The sequence below is a fragment of the Mauremys reevesii genome, linkage group 2, assembly GCF_016161935.1.
Source record: "Mauremys reevesii isolate NIE-2019 linkage group 2, ASM1616193v1, whole genome shotgun sequence".
Lineage (NCBI taxonomy): Eukaryota > Metazoa > Chordata > Testudines > Geoemydidae > Mauremys > Mauremys reevesii.
The window spans coordinates 160,169,694-160,188,526 of record NC_052624.1 but is presented as its reverse complement, the minus strand read 5'-3'; the positions used below and the strand labels follow the sequence as shown (position 1 = coordinate 160,188,526).

General features: G+C 48.5%; 2 protein-coding genes across 2 annotated transcripts in view; one reads left to right on the top strand and one right to left on the bottom strand.

Annotated features, from left to right (window-relative positions):
* Positions 1-9,850, bottom strand: part of ADAM9 (ADAM metallopeptidase domain 9) — a 63,328-nt gene extending 53,478 nt beyond the window's left edge. The window contains exon 1 of the mRNA XM_039523610.1: positions 9,643-9,850. Within this exon, the coding sequence (XP_039379544.1) occupies positions 9,643-9,733 (91 nt within the window). The 5' untranslated portion in view covers positions 9,734-9,850. The remainder of the gene's footprint in view (positions 1-9,642) is intronic.
* Positions 9,851-15,096: 5,246 nt separating this feature from the next.
* TM2D2 (TM2 domain containing 2) lies at positions 15,097-18,550 on the top strand. Its single transcript, XM_039526577.1, has 4 exons — positions 15,097-15,466; positions 15,981-16,068; positions 16,944-17,059; positions 17,446-18,550. Exons 1-4 carry the CDS (start codon positions 15,234-15,236, stop codon positions 17,657-17,659), a joined length of 651 nt encoding a protein of 216 aa, XP_039382511.1. The 5' UTR covers positions 15,097-15,233; the 3' UTR covers positions 17,660-18,550.
* The last annotated feature ends 283 nt before the right edge of the window (positions 18,551-18,833 follow it).

Here is an 18,833-nt window from a genome sequence, read left to right as displayed (position 1 = left end):
TGCATTAAAGTCAAACTTACTTTAATATAAATTATAAACCTATTACAATAAACCAAATACTTAAACTATAAGAAAAGTGTGTATATTTTTATATATATATATATATATATATATATATACACACACATACATACATACATACATACACACACACACAAGCAAGCAGGTTAGTCCTATAGGCTACACTGCTGCACCCTTCCTGCACTCCAACCCCCTGCCCTGAGCCCCCTCCCACATGCCGCACCCCCTTCTGCACCCCAACCCCCTACCCTGAGCTCTCAACCCCCTGCCCTGAGCTCCCTGCTGCACCCCACCCTGAACCCCCTCCTGCACCCCAACCCCTTGCCCTGAGTTCCTTCCTGCACACCACACCCCCTCCCACACCCTGCACTCCCTCCCGCACCCCAACCCACTGCCTCAGCCCTACATTCATGACCTTGCATACAATTTCCCCACCCAGATGTGGCCCTCGGGCCAAAAAGTTTTCCCACCCCTGGTCTAGTCATTTATACCACATTCCTCATCAAACCTAACCACCTGTTTTGGTCATTCTTTCTTAAGTGTAATTTCAGTTGTGACCATATTCCCAAGCAGAAGAGCAGCTGCACCCATTGCAATTATTTCATCTCGTTAATATTATCCTAATGACTTTTTCAATTAACCAGGCTCCAGTTGCCAAGTGGAAGGTGTGGAATCGGAAGTGGGAGGGGAAGGTGAGTCACAAGAGGAACTTTGCAAGTGGTCCACTGTGTGTGCGCGTTTGAGAACCATTAAAATACAGCACACAATCACGTAAGCCCTGTACAGTTTTAAGGCAGCATTTTAAGCAGTTAGGACCCTTTCTGCTCACGCAAGAGGATCTGTAGATGATAACTAGTATCATATGGCTTCTCCCACCTCAGCCTTTACAACCTGGACACATTTACAGATCTTTCCATGGTTTAATTGCAATCAGAACTACAACACCACATCATATAGTCTGTGTCTACATTAGAGGGATATGCCCTGACTGTGACACATTGCCAGTGACTCCCAACTCCTCCCCAGATCCCTTCAAGTGGTGTTAAAGACCCTGGTGTGAACAAAAAGTCAACTGAAGCTTTGCTAGGGCGGGCAACAAACTAGTAGTTAATACCAGATCATTTTCCTAGCACAGGTCACACCAACTGTGTGATCCAATGCATAAAGGCAGGTAAAAAACTCGCCCCACCTCTCTAAACAAAGAGATCAATGGATGCAGAGATTCTGTCATGGAGAGAAGACCCTACTCCTGGCAGCATCCCTGGATCCAGCAGTCCACTGGAAGGACCAGCAATAACTGTACAGCATGACTCATGCACAGGGCTCCCCTTTTCCTGGAATCTTGCTGCGTGGATTTATTTATTTTACTCTGGGTGTGTATATCACCACCTCTTAAAGGGAGAGAAGAGACTAGACTTCGACACCAGCTGATTTTGCTTGCTTCTTCTCATGGTTATTATGAACTTTACTGCACAGAAGACCTCCACTAATACTGCAGCAACTGGTTTTCCCTACTGAATTTCCAATTCATAATACTGAGCCTTCTGGGAGGAAAAAACTTTCACATGGAAGCACATGTAAAAAACAAACAGTGTTGTTCACGTGTGCTTTGAACTTGCTGTGGGAGTACCGCCAACCCAGGAACTGGCTCATTTACCATAAACTTGAATGACTCAAATACACAATAAGTTAAACCTAGCAACTCAGAAAACATCACAATTAGCAATAATAATGAGTTCTAACCTACTCATGATTATTAAAACACATTTATAAAAAGATACCTATTACTGTAGTATCTGGATGCATTAAGTACTTAGAAATATAATTAAATAATTCCATTGAGTAACAGAAAAGGTGAACTGCAAAATTCATTTTATGCTCATGCACAATAAGCTGTTCTATGAACAACATTAAAGCATTGGGGGCGGAGGGGAAGGGGCGAGACCTTAGAATTTTACTGCATTTGAGGCCTTCTATGGGATTAGAATACAAAGAGTTTACTTCACGGCAGAAGCAAGTTTTCATCTTTTATGGCTTTGGGGAAATGAAGATGTTTCAGCTTTGTTTTGAAAATACTGCTTGGGCTCACTTTTATGTATTATTTAGAGATTAATACAAACCAGATCCTCCTTAATGCAAATGCCAAGCTGTGTGGGAGAGCTGTACACAATCTAGGATACAGACCCAGAATGCTGAGAGTTTAACCAGGGTTGTCGAGGAGCCTATGTGTCTACCGGTCTTCAGCAAATGTGCGATCAGGCTACAGAAATGCATGTAGCATGCAGGACTTTGGTATGTGCAGAACAAGCTTACCTCCAAAGATCTGCCCGTTTCATTTAAAGTCACCAGCTTCTTGCAGGCATACTGATCCCGAAGCTCACACTTCATAGGCTAAACTGTGCCTAGCACTTACGTAGTGCTGCTCTATCTTCAAAGCACTTAAGAAACAAGTCAGATTCTCCCTGTGCCAGAAAGAGATTCCTCACTGTCCCCTGCCCTCAAACTTTAATTTTTTTATCCTAGACCAGAAATCTTGGGAGTCTTCTCTGACCCTAAACTTTCTTATTTCTTGCAGCATTTTCCCTGGTCCACTCATGTTTTCCTCCTTCAGAAATAAGGCTAGAGTCCATCTTTACCTCACTCCTGCTGAAATCCTGATCCATGCCTTAATTGGTAACAGTCTAGACCAGTGTTTCCCAAACTTGGGACGTCGCTTGTGTAGGGAAAGCCCCTGGAGGGCCAGGCCAGTTTGTTTACCTGCCGCGTCCACAGGTCCGGTCGATCGCGGCTCCCACTGGCCGCGGTTCACTGCTCCAGGCCAATGGGAGCTGCTGGAAGTGGCGCAGGCTGAGGGACGTACTGGCCGCCACTTCCAGCAGCTCCCATTGGCCTGGAGCAGCGAACCAGTAGCCAGTAGGAGCCGCGATCGGCCGGACCTGCAGACGTGGCAGGTAAACAAACCGGCCCGGCCCGGTCTGCCAAGGGCTTTCCCTACACAAGCGGCGTCCCAAGTTTGGGAAACACTGGTCTAGACTGTTATCATGCCTGCTTCTGGCCTTTCTTAATTCCTGCGCTAATGTCCAGAAAGCACCAGACGACTACTCTCTTGTACAGGAAGTGTGATTCTTTGCCATCTTCACTGGCTTCCAAGCCACCTCTGAATCCAATTTTTTTTTAAAGTTTTCTTCCTGGTTTTCATAACATAACAAGTACCTGCTCCACTGCCTCTGACCTTAGACAGTCACTCTCCAAGCTCCCTAATGTTAGACTCTCCTCTATCCCAACCCCATCACACTAGTATCTCAAACAAATTAAGTATGGTGGCCATTTTTGGTTACCAAAACAAACTAGACTTCATACAAGTTGAACCGCAAGAGAGGATATACACCAAGATATTTAATGTTACCCACATAACTCAAGGTCCCATAAAGCTCAGGTAAAGCCAGCAGTTACGTTTCTCCAGTGTCAAGCTACCATAAAGTAAATTTTCAAAAGTTTTTTTTTTTTAAATAAGCACTGATAAAAATAGTGAAAATTGGTTCTAAGTTTATTCTTCCTCCTTTTATTCCACTACAGGGGAAAACAACCTCCTATCCCCTGACTTTTCTGCTGAGTTCTGTCCCCATCTGTGTTGCTGAGACAGAGGGAGCTCTCTAAGGCAGCTGAGCAATTTTCATGTGTTAAACAAGAGAATTCTCATAACTGAAGGCTGCAACGGCCAGGAAAATTCAGAGCATAAATGTTGAGATGTGCTTTGAAAATAACTTTTTAAATTGATAAAATATGTAGTTAGAAAGTCATAATTGGTATAAGACTCTAAATATCAGGGGAAAAACTAAACCCTGAAAGTAAGAAACTCTAGTAAGCACAAGGTATAGCTCCTCTTGCACGCAATGTTAGAACATTTTACTACTATATTAGACTAATACTTGATCTTTCTAGGGGTACAGGTAGGGAAAATAATGCCCAACATACATAATTGATGGCATTTACTAATGTACATCTTTTTGTGATAATGGCTTCCTCAGTGACTTATCATCAGTGACGCTCCAACTTCCCTCTATTTATTCGGGCGTGTTCAAAATAATCACATTATAGGTGGAAGAAACCATTCATGGTGACCTGATATAATAAAATAAGTAGTTCCTGGCTTTCAATTTCCCCTGAAGTCTTCAGTGTTTTTCCCCTCTTATTTATAATGAGGTCTGAGCCACAGGAAAGCTATTATCTTTCTCTGTTGACACGTAGATGATGACTAGTTGAACTGAACTCTTAGAAGATAATTAGTAGTCACACAAACATTTGATAGAAACACTTCTGTGGTGGACAGTATTTTCCACAACTGCAGGCAGGAACTGAGTTGTTAGGCCTCACAAGAAGAACTGACCATTCTAACATTAGAAACAAATATTCAAAAGACACATCATTTAAGACTGTTCCTGGTTGCTCTTTTACTGGTGCTGCTCAGTCTGTTCAAAACTCTCCACTTCTGAGCCATTACCTCTGCATCTCTACCAGAGCTTAAATTCTTATAGATTATTTCCTAGAGCCCCCTATGCTCTGCAACATGCTATAAAAACTCCAGGGGGGTTGCAAATATTTACCGGAGCTCCACTCTGGACAGCTCCAGCTGAATTTAAGCCCTGATCTCTACCATTGAAGTCTCCCTCTTCACTTTAGCCTACAGGTCCAAACCCCTCTCCTCCTTACATCCTTTAGTGTTGTCCCCTTCGACCTTCCCCCAGCTGTATCCTGAAAGAACACCTGCACTTTTAGGGCTTTAAGTGTGAACTGTCTCTTCTTTTTGCCGCTAAGCCATCTCCCGATCTCACTCACCTAGATGGGGGTCCTGCCCACCTCTGACATGCTGTTGCTATTCTGAGGGTACACCAAACCAACTCTTACTCAGTCTTCTGCACTAGGATTCAGTCTACCCCAAAAAGCTTACAACCTACACTGAAGACATAGCAAGTGAAAGAAACAGACACAGGAGGAATGAGACGGAAGGGGAAAGATAACAGCAACACAATCATGTGACTCACAGATATACTGCTACACTCCAAACCCATCTCCTGCCCAAATTAAAAATCTTGGCCTCTCTCTTTAACATCTCCTCATGGTTGTGTAGCTGTCAGCTCAAGTTCAATATAGCTAAAACAGAGCTCCTAATCTTCCCCACAAGCCCTCCCTACTACCTCCTTTCTTGATAACTGGACAGCACCACTCTGTCACTAAGGCCTGGTCTACACTGGGGGGGAGGGTCGATCTAAGGTACGCAACTTCAGCTATGTGAATAGCGTAGCTGAAGTCGAAGTACCTTAGCTCAAATTACTTATCCGTCCTCACGGCGCGGGATCGACGTCCGCGGCTCCCCCGTTGACTCCGCTACCTCCACTCACTCCGGTGGAGTTCCGGAGTCGACGGGAGTGCGTTCGGGGTTCAATATATCGCGTCTAGATGAGACGTGATATATCAAACTCTGAGAAATCGATTGCTACCCGCCGATCCGGCGGGTAGTGAAGACATACCCTAAGGCCCATCATTTGGGCATCATCTTTGACTTGGACTTCTCTCTAGGTCCTCCAGGCTATGAATCTGTCCAGTTCTTTCTGCATAACATCTCTAAGAAATGGTCTTTCTTATCTACCCATATAACTCGCATCAGCTCATGTCTTGATTACTGCAACATCCTTCTCTCTGGCCTTGACAAATGCAATCTTGCCCTGTTCACATCCATTCAGAATGCTGCTGCAAAAATCATTCTCCTAGCCCATTGCTTTGACTGTCACCCTTCTTTTTGCATCACTCTGCAGTGCTTGCTTCACCCCCGCAATCACATTAAACACCAGCAGCTTGTGTCTTCACTTTCAAGGCCCTTTGTGGCCTAACCACATCCTATCTATCATCTCTCATTCCCCACTAGATGTCGATTCCCATCTTCTATCGTTCCACAATGCCAGCCTCCATTACTCACTTGTTAAATTTTCACACAATCACCTGTGTGCTTTTTTCCATGCTGCCCCTCATGCTTGAACAAGGTCTCCATAAATGTCTGCAAAACTAACTCATTATCCTCCTGGAAATTCCTTTGCTGTGATGCCTACAAAAACTTGATAACAATTAGGTTAACAGTGTGCTGAGACCACAGTCTATCCCATGCTCAGTACTGTCTTACTGTTTCCTGTACTCCTCCATCTGTCTGTATCCATCTACTGTCTATTGTCTTATACTTAAATTGTATAAGGATCTATACTTGGGTAGGGACCATCTTTTTATCCTGTTTCTACAGGATCTAATACAATGGGATCCTAGTCCATGTCTAGGGCCCCTAGATGCTATGGTAATGCAAATAATTAATTAAAATGTGGTTTCTCAGCACACAGCATCAATGTCATAGCTTCAGATAACACCAATCAATAAATATGCCAGGAAACTCTAGCTAAGAAGCTCCTCATTTACGATAAACAGAGGAATCCAAGAGAAAGGGTAGGGCAGGGTAATGCCCTTCCACTACAGGGAGACAACAGATGACAGACTTCAGACATTTCAGCCTATAGCATGTGCACAACAGGAGAATCAGCATTATAGGAGCACACTAAACAAGGGATGTCAGAGAACAGAAGATCAATTCCCTATCCAGGGGACAGGAGAGTTTAGATGCACACGGGAAAGTTGCATAGCCACCCCTACTCCTGTGTTTTTGAGATATAAGCACCGAGGGAACCCCTCCCTATCCTCAAATATTTTGGGGTGAGGCATTAGCAGTCTGTATAAGACAGCTCCTCAACCACCCCATTTTTGGAGAGGATTTATGCACATGGTACTTTTCTAGGTTTCAGAGGGTTACACTTTGTGCTTTTTTAGGTGGTTCTATATATAGGGTCCCCTAGCTGGCAGGAGATAGGGGGCTGTCCATAAAGATTACCACCACATCCCATTCTTGGGGGTCTGTGTAGACAACACCCCCCAAGTTTGTGATGCGGGTTGATACACAGAATACCCTATAATCCAGTTGTAGTAAAGAGTACGTATGACACCTTCTGGGTTTGTGATGGCGGTTGCAGGGGTGAGTACACAGGGTGCCCTCACCTCTACAGTTGCATGGAAGTCTGTACAAAACACACAGCATCGCCCATGTTTAGTTGGAGGGTGAGGGGATCTATGTACAGAATGCCCTTCATGAGTCAGAAGATCCTCTTTACCACACACTGGGGTTTCTGAGGGACAGAAGTGAATACAAGGTGTTCACATCACACATCCTGAGTCTAGACAGACATCCCCAATTAGGCACTCTCCCTCCCAGAGGGTTTGGGGATTGGCAGTCTGGGCGCCCCATGGTTTCACGGAGTCTATTCAGAGCACTCTCCTTTGCCTCAGGTTTTGGGGATCCCTATGTGAGGAGCCTCCTGGATTTGGGGGCTGCTGCATTGTGCATATCCCCTTATGAGAGGCATTCAGGGATGCATATGCAGGGAGTGGGTAGGAGGACATTCCTGTACAAAGTGCCCCCCTTGCCCAGGGTTTTTGGGCAGCTGTGACCCAGGAGTCCCCATGGTAGGGGTGCTTCTATCACAGAAAGCTCTCCCTTGACCAGAGTTTTAGGTGTCTACATGAAGTTCTACATGAAGGAGTGGGGGGCTTGCTTTACAAAATGCTCCCCTAGCCAGAGATAGAGGAGTGCCTCTGTGGCATTCTGATAAAGAGTGCTCCCCTAGCTGAGGATTTAGAGGTCTGGATATCAGGGTTTCCCTGAAGAGGGGAACTCCTGTCACTGGGGTCTCCCGTTTGCCTGAAGTCTGCATGCCAAAAGCACCTCCCGGGTGGGAGGTTTGACTGTATCAATTCAGTTCAGTTTTATTAGACCACATATGACATTACGTCTTTTGCAAATACAAAAAAAAAAATGCAAACTAAAAGGTGACATCCATGTCATACTACTAAAATATCAATCAGAACTCAATAAAAACTCTCTTCTTCAGCACAATGCTAAAAGGGCAAAAAATTGCCACCTATTTAATTACTAACAGGGACTAAAATACTAAAAACATTATCTTTTGAGATGGTGATAAAGATTCATTTTCAGACAGAAGAGGTAAAACCCAGCATACTCAAAAGTCAGAAAACTCTACAATCCAGAAGATAATGAGGTAGATCCGCAGTTCTCAAACTGTAGGTTGCGACCCTGTTTTAATGGGGTCACCAGGGCTGGCATTAGACTTGCTGGGGCCAGAGGTTAAAGCTGAAGCCCAAGGGTCACGGGGCTCAGGTTGCAAGCCCCCCGCCCGGGGCTGAAGCCCTGGGGCTTTGGCTCCCCCCACTCCCCGTCCATCCACACCCACCCAGCAGGGCCGGCTTTAGGAAGTGCGGGGCCCAATTCGAACAGTTTCGACAGGGCCCCGGCAGGGATGACAAAAAGAAAAAAAAAAAAAAAAGTAAAAAAAAAAAACACGTGGGGCTTGTACTCACCGGGTGGTGCTCCGAGTCTTCGGCAGCACTTCAGTGGCGGGTCCTTCACTAGCTCCAGGTCTTCGGAGGCACTGAAGGACCCGCTGCCAAAGTGCTGCTGAAGACCCAGAGCAAGCGAAGGACCCACCGCCGAAGTGCTGCTGAAGACCCAGAGTGCCACCAGGTGAGTAAAAATTAAAAAGGAACCTCTAGCCAGGGAAGAGATTCTCACTGGGCGCGGGGCCCTCTTAGGTGCGGGACCCGATTCGGGGGAAATTGGTGGAATTGGCCTAAAGCCAGCCTTGCCACCCAGGTGGCGGAGCTTTGGCTTTGACCCCTGCGCCCCGGGGCAGCGGGGCTCGGGCAGGCTTAGGCTTCCCTTTGGAGTCACAAACTAATTTTGGTTGTCAGAAGGGGGCCGTGGTGCAATGAAGTTTGAGAACCCCGAGGCTGATCTTCCAACACTCCAGGTTTCCATAGGCAAAAACAGAGATGTGAAGGATCTTTTCCATATCTGCCTTTAAATAAACCAGTTTCCCTGGTTTGAAAACTTAACTGAGTACATGCCTTACATAAATGAGATTTTGATAACTCATTCAAATTCGGTTCAACAACAAGGGCCATTTTCAAAGCAGATAACCAAATGCAAATTTGTAATCATGAATCACAGCTAGATCTTTTTGTTAGGTACATCCCAAAGGCCTCCTCTCTGTCCAAGCTCCTGGGGTCCCCACATTTATTCAGAGAGCTCTCTGGGCTTGGGGCCCTGCTGCCCAGCGTGCACCCCATGCCAAAGGCTGTAGGGCACTCCCCGAATCCAGGACCTCTATGAGGTGCTCTAATCCCTGGGAAGAAGAGGTAGGGGCAGATGGCTGTCACAGGGCGCTGCCCCTTACACAAGGTTTTGGGGACTATGTGCTCACAGCCTCGTGAGCTCTGTGGGGTCCTGTACAGAGCACTGCCCTTCCCTGTGCTGGGACCCCCTGGATCCAGGACCTCTCTGTGCTGGGAGCCCTGGGGAATGGGGGGCTGCTGTCCCGCAGCACTGCCCTTCACACGGGCTGGGATCCCCCAGGTTCGGGACTCCTGTGTGCGGGGAGCCCGGGGGGCGCTTCCAGGGGCCCCTGCCAGCCCCACCGCGGGTCCTTCCCCGCAGCCCCCCGGCGCCGCACTCACCTGGCCGTTCCGCCGGCAGGCCCGGCCCCGCGAGGAGCAGGAGGAAGAGGCAGCTCCCCGCGGCCCGGGCCCAGGCCATCCCCGTCCCCATCCCCGGCTCCAGCTCGGGCGGCTGCTGGCCTGGGGCAGCGGCCGCTCGGCGTCCTATGGAGCCTGCGCGCCGCGGCCTCCTGAGCCCAGCGTCAGCCCCGGCCCTGGCGCGGGCCGCCTCCTCCCGCCGGCCGGGGGTGGAGCTGGGGCTGGGGCTGGGGCGGGGGCACCCCAGGGCAGGGGGCCGGGCCGCCGGGCACAAGGACCTGGGGACACGCTGGGGGCGGGGGCACAAGGACCTGGGGCAGAGACACCCCAGGGGCACAGGGGCTAGAACTGGGGGGGCTGCTGCCCCCGGAGCTGGAAGCGGTTTCCATCACACACAGGGTTTACAGTTGGGGTCAATGGCTCTCAGCCCCCTTGCCCAGGGGCAGGGATCCACGAGGGGGGCAGGCACAAGGAGCTGGGGGGGGGACATCCCAGAGGCAGGGATCCCTGGGGTGGCCAGGCACAAGGCGTTGGGGTGGGGACACCCTGGGCAGGGATCGCGGAGAGGCACAAGTTGCTGGGGCAGAGGACCCCTAGGGGCAGAAATAGGGTGACCAGACAGCAAGTGTGAAAAATCGGGACGGGGGGTGGGGGTCCTGTTGGTATCTATATAAGAAAAAAACCCAAATATCGGGACTGTCCCTATAAAAAATCAGGATATCTGGGCGCCCTAGGCAGAAATCCAGGGGTGGGGGAGGCACAAGGAGCTGGGGAAAGGTACATCCTGGGGGCAGGGTGGATTACACTTGGTAATTTCAGAAACAAATTCACAAATAAGTCTTGCACGTTTACCTGTGTATATGTATAGTTGAAATTCAGGCAGGTGAACTCAGAATAAGAGAAAAATCAAAGAAACTAAACTAACTCTCAAAGTGTCAGGAAATTTCATCCAAAATTAAATGGAGGCTCCTTGCTCACCTCTGCAAAACAACGCATACAACAAATGGTGTTCTCAAGAACAGGCAGAAGAACTCTTCATGGAATGAGAATAGGAGTACTTGTGGCACCTTAGAGACTAACAAATTTATTGTAGCATAAGCTTTCGTGGGCTGTAGTACTCCACAAGTACTCCTATTCTTTTTGCGGATACAGACTAACACGGCTACTACTCTGAAACCTTCATGGAATGAGTCTTCCTATGGCTCAGACTCTGGTATTATAACAAAACAAAAATCAAGGGATATGAGAAAAGCATTGAAGATGAAGACTTTGGGGAAAATTAGTAAATATAAAACTAGGACATGTTTAATTTCTGGGTTCTGAGATTTAAATACAGGTTGTCTGATGCCCTCGAGTAAACAAGGGCGAGAGTCAGAAGCTGGAAATGTCTCAGGGAAGTGACGTTATGAAGAAAATATGTATGTTAATAAAAGTACAATGTGCATGTTGGACATATCATTCCCCACAGGAAATCATAGCTGTTGATAATATGGAACTAAACCACATGACATGGTGACTCCTCTACACAGGCAGTTTTTACCATGCCATAAAAAGGGAGCTATACCTTGCACTATAACCTAGTATGTTTGCTAGCTTTCCTGGACCTTATGTAAGATCCTGACTAACATCTTAATGTTAAACATCTCTTATTTGTTATGTTTTCTTCCAAAGTGGCTATTATACTTGATTTATTCAGGGGATATTATCTGACACCTCTGAGAAAAAACAATACCCCCAGTCTGCTTTACTATGGTAGATAATATCCTGGTTATTGGCCGTAGAGCAAGAGACTCCAGCCTTAAAACCTAAATGATGGCCCAGGAGACCTGAGGGTCCAGTGAGGGCACAAGGATGAAAGCATTATCAGATAATTGGATCCCTCACATCCCACAATTGTGATTTTATAAATATTTTAAAGAAAACCTAAGGAAAAAAAGACGTGTATTTCAAATCCCTATTAGTGGGTAAAGTGGGGCACTCACCTGTATATTCTTTAAAATATTTTTTTAAATGAAATGTTAGGTCTTGGGTTTTCTTGGAAGGCCAGAAACCAATTAAATCCCTAGCAGAATCTGTTGCTGGGAAACACCATCAAGGCATGAAGAACACCTACATCAGACAGCAGCATAGAGTCACAAACATTGACCCTGATTACATTAATGTGTAATTTAACTGATAAAATAACACAGTAGAGGACTGAGTCTTGCCTCTGCATATTCATTAATCAGATAGAGGGATCCTGGCTTTTATTAGATAAACAGTTCTCCATGACAGGTTTCAGAGTAGCAGCCGTGTTAGTCTGTATCCGCAAAAAGAACAGGAATACTTGTGGCACCTTAGAGACTAGCATTTATTTGAGCATAATCTTTCGTGGGCTACAGCCCCACTTCATCGGATGCATGTAGTGGAAAATACAGTAGCAAGATATATATATACACAGAGAACATGAAACAATGGGTGTTACCATACACACTCTAAGGAGCGTGATCAGTTAAGGTGAGCTATTATCAGCAGGAGAGAAAAAGAACTGTTTGTAGTGTAATGAAAATAGCCCATTTCCAGCAATTGACAAGGAGATGTAAGGAACTGGGGGTGGGGGGCCGAGATAAGCATGGGGAAATAGTTTTACTTTGTGTAATGGCCCATTCACTCCCAGTCTTTATTCAAGCCTAGTTTGATGGTATCCAATTTGTAAATTAATTCCAATTCAGCAGTCTCTCGTTGAAGTCTGTTTTTGAAGTTTTTTTGTTGTAATATTGCGACTTTTAGGTCTGTAATTGACCATAACCAGGGCCGGCTCTAGACCCCAGCGCACCAAGCGCGCGCTTGGGGCGTCATGCCGCCAGGAGTGCAGCAGGCAGCTCCGGTGGACCTCCTGCAGGCGTGCCTGCGGAGGATCCGGTCGTCCGGCGGCTCCAGTGGACCTGCTGCAGGCATGCCTGCGGAGGATCCGCTGGTCCCGCGGTTCGGGTGGACCTCCCGCAGGCATGCCTGCGGATGCTCCACTGGAGCCACGGGACCAGCAGACCCTCCGCAGGCACATCTGCAGGAGGTCCACCGGAGCCACGGGACTAGCGACCGCCAGACCACCCTCCGCAGCGTGCCGCCCTGCTTGGGTGGGGGGGCGCAATTGCTAGAGCCACCCCTGAACATAACTCACCCATAACTATTTCACATGGGGCTCCGGCCACAGGGGAGCCGCTGGTGGCTTCTCCGGGCGGGGGGCTTGTGGCTCCGCCTCCAGGCGCAGGGGGGCTCCAGCTGCCAGGAGGGGAACGCAGGCAGAAGGGGTGGAGTTGGGGGCTAGCCTCTCCAAAGGGGGGCTTTACCTGCTGCCCATGTGCCCACTACTCACCTCCTCAGCCCTCGCCTGGCTCCTGTGTCCCTCCTCACTCCCCCACCCACCGCTCACCTCCTCACTGCCCTGCCACAGACACCCCTCCGTCCACCTTGTCACTCCCCCGCTTGCAGCCAGACCCCCATCTCATCACCTTGCTGCTGGCTCGTCACTTGCCTCCTCAACTCCCCCATCCTCCCTGCTGCTTGCCTCTTCTCCTCCCCCGAGGGCCGCCCGGGGGGGGGCAAGTGGGGCAATTTGCCCCAGTCCCCGGGCCCTGCAGGGGCCCTGCAAGCCCTGGCCCGGCGGCGGTCCGGATCTTCGGCCGGCATTTCGGTGGTGGGGGGCCCTTCAGTGCTGCCAAAGATGCAGAGCGACTGAAGGGTCCCCCACTGCCAAAATACTGCCGAAGACCCGTACCACCGCCGGGTGAGTACAAGCGCCACAGCTTCCCCGCTTTGCCCCAGGCCCCCTGAATCCTCTAGGCGGCCCTGCTTCCCCCACTCGCCTCTCACTTTTTCACCTCCCCACCTGCTGCTTGCCTCACTGCTCGCTTCCTCACCCAGGGGCGGCTCCAGGTCCCAGCACGCCAAGCACGTGCTTGGGGCGGCATGCCGCAGCGGGCGCTCTGCCGATCCCCAGGAGGGCGGCAGGCGGCTCCGGTGGACCTCCCGCAGGCGTGCCTTTGGTGGAGCTGCGGGACCAGCGGAGCCTCTGCAGGCACGCCTGCGGGAGGTCCACCGGAGCCGCAGGACCGGCGACCAGCAGAGTGCCCCCCGCGGCAAGCCGCCGTGCTTGGGGCGGCAAAATGTCTAGAACCGCCCCTGTCCTTACCTCCCTGCCCACTGCTCACTTCACTGCTTGCCTCCTCACACATATACCCCTGCTTGCCTCCTTACTCCCCAGCTTTCAGCCAGCCCACCCGCTCATCTCCTAACCCTGCTGCTGGCTCACTGCTTGCCTCCTCCTCACTCTCCTGCAAGGCCCCCCTGCCTGCTGCTCGCCTCACTGCCCACCTTTTCACCCCTTTCTTCCCGCCTCACATTGCTCCTTAAGCACTGTGTTTCCCATCTCTGTCTCCAAAGAGGCGGCGCATGTAGGAGCAACAGGGATGAAGGGGAGAGGCTGATGCTCCTCCCTTCCAGCCCAGGAAATGGCCATGGCTGCAGGAAAAACCCCGGTGGGTGCATTTGAGAAATGGGAGACTAGATGATCACAATGGTTTTGTGGCCTTAACATCTATGACTCTGTACTTGAACATTGTATGTACCAGCCTAGAAGAGACACCAAGGACCCTCTGATAGCCCCAAGTCACAGCAGGATTCGGGCTCTGAACACCCCAGCAGGGCCCTAGGACCGGATCTTGCTGACCCATGTCAAGCTGCTTTGCTTGGCGTGTAGATGGAAAGAGGTTGGGGCCGAAACCAGGCTCACTGTACAGTGTAGACCAGTGGTCTCCAACATGGTGCCTGTGGGCACCATGGCGCCCGCCAGGGCATTTATGTGTGCCCACCTAGTGCCCAGCAAGGAAGAAAAGCCGGGGCCCCATGCCTGCTGGGGACAGAGTACTCCGGGGCTGTAGGCTGCGAGCGCCAGTGTTCTCTGTCCTCCCAGCTTGTTTCTGCACTGCCCAGAACTGGCACGAAAAAACACAAAACAAAAACAAAACAAAAAAACCCCAAACCACTCTCACTCTGCAGAATGGACGGAATGCCGCCCCCTAGCATGTGCTGCCCCAGGCACGTGCTTGCTCCACTGGTGCCTGGAGCCGGCCCTGTATGTGAGTAATTGCTGGCGCCCGCCACACTGTTCTGAAAACATGAATGTGCTACTGGCCACAAAAAGGTTGGGGACCACTGGGACACACCACAAGGCAACCATTCTACCCTACTACCCGGAGAATGTGGCCTTTCCCCGCCCCCTCTTCACCCATTGGTCGCCAGTGCCAGGGGAGTAACCAATCTTGTTACTGCGTGCAGTAGTACCGCCCCTCTCTGCCAGTCAACGCAGCTTGCTCCTTGCCTGTCGCTGATTGGCCTGTAATGTGCAGATCTATTGGTGGAGAGGGCTATTCGTCCCAAGGTCCCGCCTCCTCGCAAACATTCAGCCATCCCATTGGTCGGGAGGTGATAGGTTGCGCTCTCTCCGGTGCGGCCTAGCCGGCGTGGTTTTTGGCGGTGTTTCCTAGCAGCGCAGGCCGGGTGGGGGCGCCGGGGAGGCGGGCAGAGCGGGCACGATGGTGCCGGGGGTCGGGTGGCCGGTGAGTTACGTGCTGCTGTGCGGGCAAGCAGCGCTGCTGCTGGGGAACCTGCTGCTGCTGCAGGGCGTGTCCCGGAGCCACCAGCACAACGCGACCGGGGCGGAGAGCGGGGACCCCGGAGAGGCCGAGCACGACCAGGCCACGGGCAGCCCGGCCCCCGCCTATGACTACGGGGACCCGCTGGCGCCGCTTGTGCTCTGCACCTACCTGTAAGCGGGGGGCTGCGGGGGGTGCTGAGGGCGGGGAGGGACAAGGTAGGGAGCGGGAGGAAGTGATGAGGGGGGCTGGGGCCGGGGAGGAGAGGTATGAGGGGGCTGAGGAAGAACAATGTGGGGGTAAGGAGAGGGCTGGGGGGTGATATGATGCTATGGCAGGGAGCTGGGGCACAGGGGAAAGGACAATGCGAGGAGCTGGTCTGATGCTGAGAACTGGTTTATATTGAGCAAAGAGACCCCTGCATAGTGGTCAGCAGAAAGGGGCATTCAGAAAGGGATGACAAAGTGGGATGTATGCAGGGAAGACAAGTGATGGGCTGGGATAGATGGGGCGATAATGGGAAATGGGGCACATACAAGAATGGGTGACAGGGCTCGCAATGGTGCATGTGAAGGGGGAAGATAGGGGACCTCAACATGATGTTTTCCCTTTTGAGTTAACTTATTCTCTCTCCCCCCCACACACACATTTAACTGTGTGAATGTGATGGGCTTTGATCATTTACAGGCCGGAGGAGTTCATTGAATGTGAGGCTCTAGAAGACCATGTTGGAAATATTACTGCACAGCGAGAATTAGGTTATGGATGTATTAAGGTGGGCTGAAAAAAGATGATTTTGTAACTTCTCAAAGAGTATTCACACACTGGGGTGGTCTTAGATATCCATGGACCCTTAACCTGAATAGAATTTCTCCTTAGAAGCAGAGGGTGGTTTGTAATAATTGCAACTAAGAGTGCTATGCCAGCATAAGGGAATAGAATACCTCCCCAAGAGCTTTCTGCTGTAGTTCTGCAGCCAGTGGATTTGGGAATGTGCTTCTTCCTCACCAGTAGAAGTTTATGGATTGTGGAAGTTCCCCTCTCCTGGCAGAAGCAGTATTTAGAAAGTGAAAGGAAAAGATTTCCAAGCCACTTGCTCTTCCTGATCATGGACCTCTTAGGGAAGAGGTAAAGGTGCAGGGTCCACTTTTCTATCCCACGAGCAGTTTTGTGAGGGTGAAAACTATTCTTTTCTTTCTCATCCCTCCACAGTAATCTGCTCTGCTTCCCATGGGAAAGGCAACAGGACTGAAGCACTTGAGGTTTTTCAGTTAGCTGATGTACAAGGTGATATATTGTGGACTGTTGGCCACTAGGGCACAGTTAAATCTTTGTCCACTGACAAAGAATTCATAGTGACACGATAGGGTGCGGGGAGAAGCATAGAGTATATGTTAATGACACTTGCAGATCATTCTAAACTCGGAGGAGTTATAAACACCAGTGAGGACCAAAAATAACATAGTGACTGAACAAGACTGCAGGCATTTACTGAACCAACAATAAGTATTAAACACTTAGTACTGAGGGCCCTCTCCCCTTTTACTTTGTGATAAGAAAATATCCTTTTAACTGGCCTTTTCCTGCCTCCCTCCTCCCCCGGGTAAATAATTTCTCAATTGTGTGTGTGATTTGTTTCCCCTCTGACAGTTTGGTGGCCAAGCCTATAGCGATGTAGACCACACTCCAGTACAGTGCAAAGCACTAGATGGTATTGAGTGTGCAGCGCCTCGGACTTTTCTACGAGGGAATAAACCATGTATAAAGTAAGATTTATTTCCTCCAGAAATATTACATTTTGAAAGATTGAGTTGGTAGCTAAGACGTCATTGTAACTTGCTGCTCTAACTATTGGCTGGGTTGTTGTAACTTTGTATGTATTTTTATCTATCCTCTAATGGATTTGCTCCCTGCCTCAGGATACCCTGGGAACTCTTTTGTGTTTTATTGGATTGCATTGTTCATTGGCCCATATTTTCCTAACAGTTATAATATGTAAATTCCCCAAAGTCCATTAGAGGGAGCTACACTGTAAAAATTGAGGAGGTTGACACAGCAAAGGCTCAAGTTTATGAAAGGGTGTTTTTTTCCTCCTTTCCTCAAATGAAACTGTATTTGAGGTTTTAATTTATTCATTCTTCATTTATTGTAGGTACACTGGCCACTACTTTATAACTACTTTACTCTACTCCTTCTTCCTGGGTTGTTTTGGAGTGGATCGATTCTGTCTGGGCCATACAGGGACAGCAGTGGGAAAACTACTGACTCTTGGAGGACTTGGTATCTGGTGGTTTGTTGACCTTATTCTCCTTATTACTGGAGGGTTGATGCCCAGTGATGGCAGCAACTGGTGCACAACTTACTGAACAGAAAAATTACTATTTGAGAATTGACAGCAGGAGAAGTTAATGGGGCATCTGTCCCTGTACAACTGGATACATTTGTTCTGCAGAGTCAGAACAGCCTTTTTTTTTTATTATTTTGTATAAATATATTCTGGATTTGCATAGTGAATGCAGTTGCAGAACAATGCTATACTTAACTTCTTTGTACATACCTCAAATTTCATTTACAAAGAAAACTACTCACTCTATATTCTTCCTATTAATTGGGTAATCTTTTCTCCAGAATAACAGATTTGACACAGCAGTTGATTATTGTACCTTTTCTTTTGGATGTTCACTTTCATGCTAATGTTTTAAAATAGCATGTGCTAAAGTGCTATTTTTAGCCTCTCCCCTGTAAAGTGTAGCTGTTCCCAGTGCAGTAGATTTTTCAGAGGTTCACTGAATTATAGAAGTACATGTGATGAAATTTTCCTTAATGACAAACATCAGTGTGCTGTGGAAGTGATCAACTATTAAGCTATTTACTTAACTCAGTGATATGTATAAATGGGAGAAGCTTTGAGCAGCACAACTTTGTAACTTATTCAGCATTGGTTCCTAGGTCTTATACACTGCATTGTACAAGAATACTTTAGAGAGGTGAACCTTCGTGCTTTTGTAAAAGGAGCAGAACCTACAAGCACAAAGTCAAGCAAATGTCTTAAAATAAAAAGTGTATGGAAAAACAGGTGCTGCTGCACTATCTTAGTTGCTGTAGTAGGTGTAGGAGTCAGTCTGTTCAACCTTCTCTGCAAAGCTCCACTTGCCATAGTTTAAGTTTAATTAGTTGTACGGTAAAAATAGCTAAGGAGACTTTTTTGAGCTTGTGTAGTTGGACTGAAACTAACTATTAAAGCTCCTGGAATTAGAGCAAGGAATCTAGGTCATTGGTGTATGTGAATGAATTTGCTGTGCTTCTGACTTCTGTGCTAAACAGGGTGAAAGAAAGGTAGAACCACTGTAAAATAAGTTATAGAAATCCACTGCATAAATACAAGCACTGATTTGTAAGTTTTGGCTAGGGTCAGATTCACTAACTGCACTGGTAACAAGAAGTTTTGGCACTGATTTCTAGGGGAAGTTACAGCAGGTTTTCTAGGCAAGTGTGTGTGCTCTGAAGACAGCTGTACAATTACACTAATTTTCCAGGATT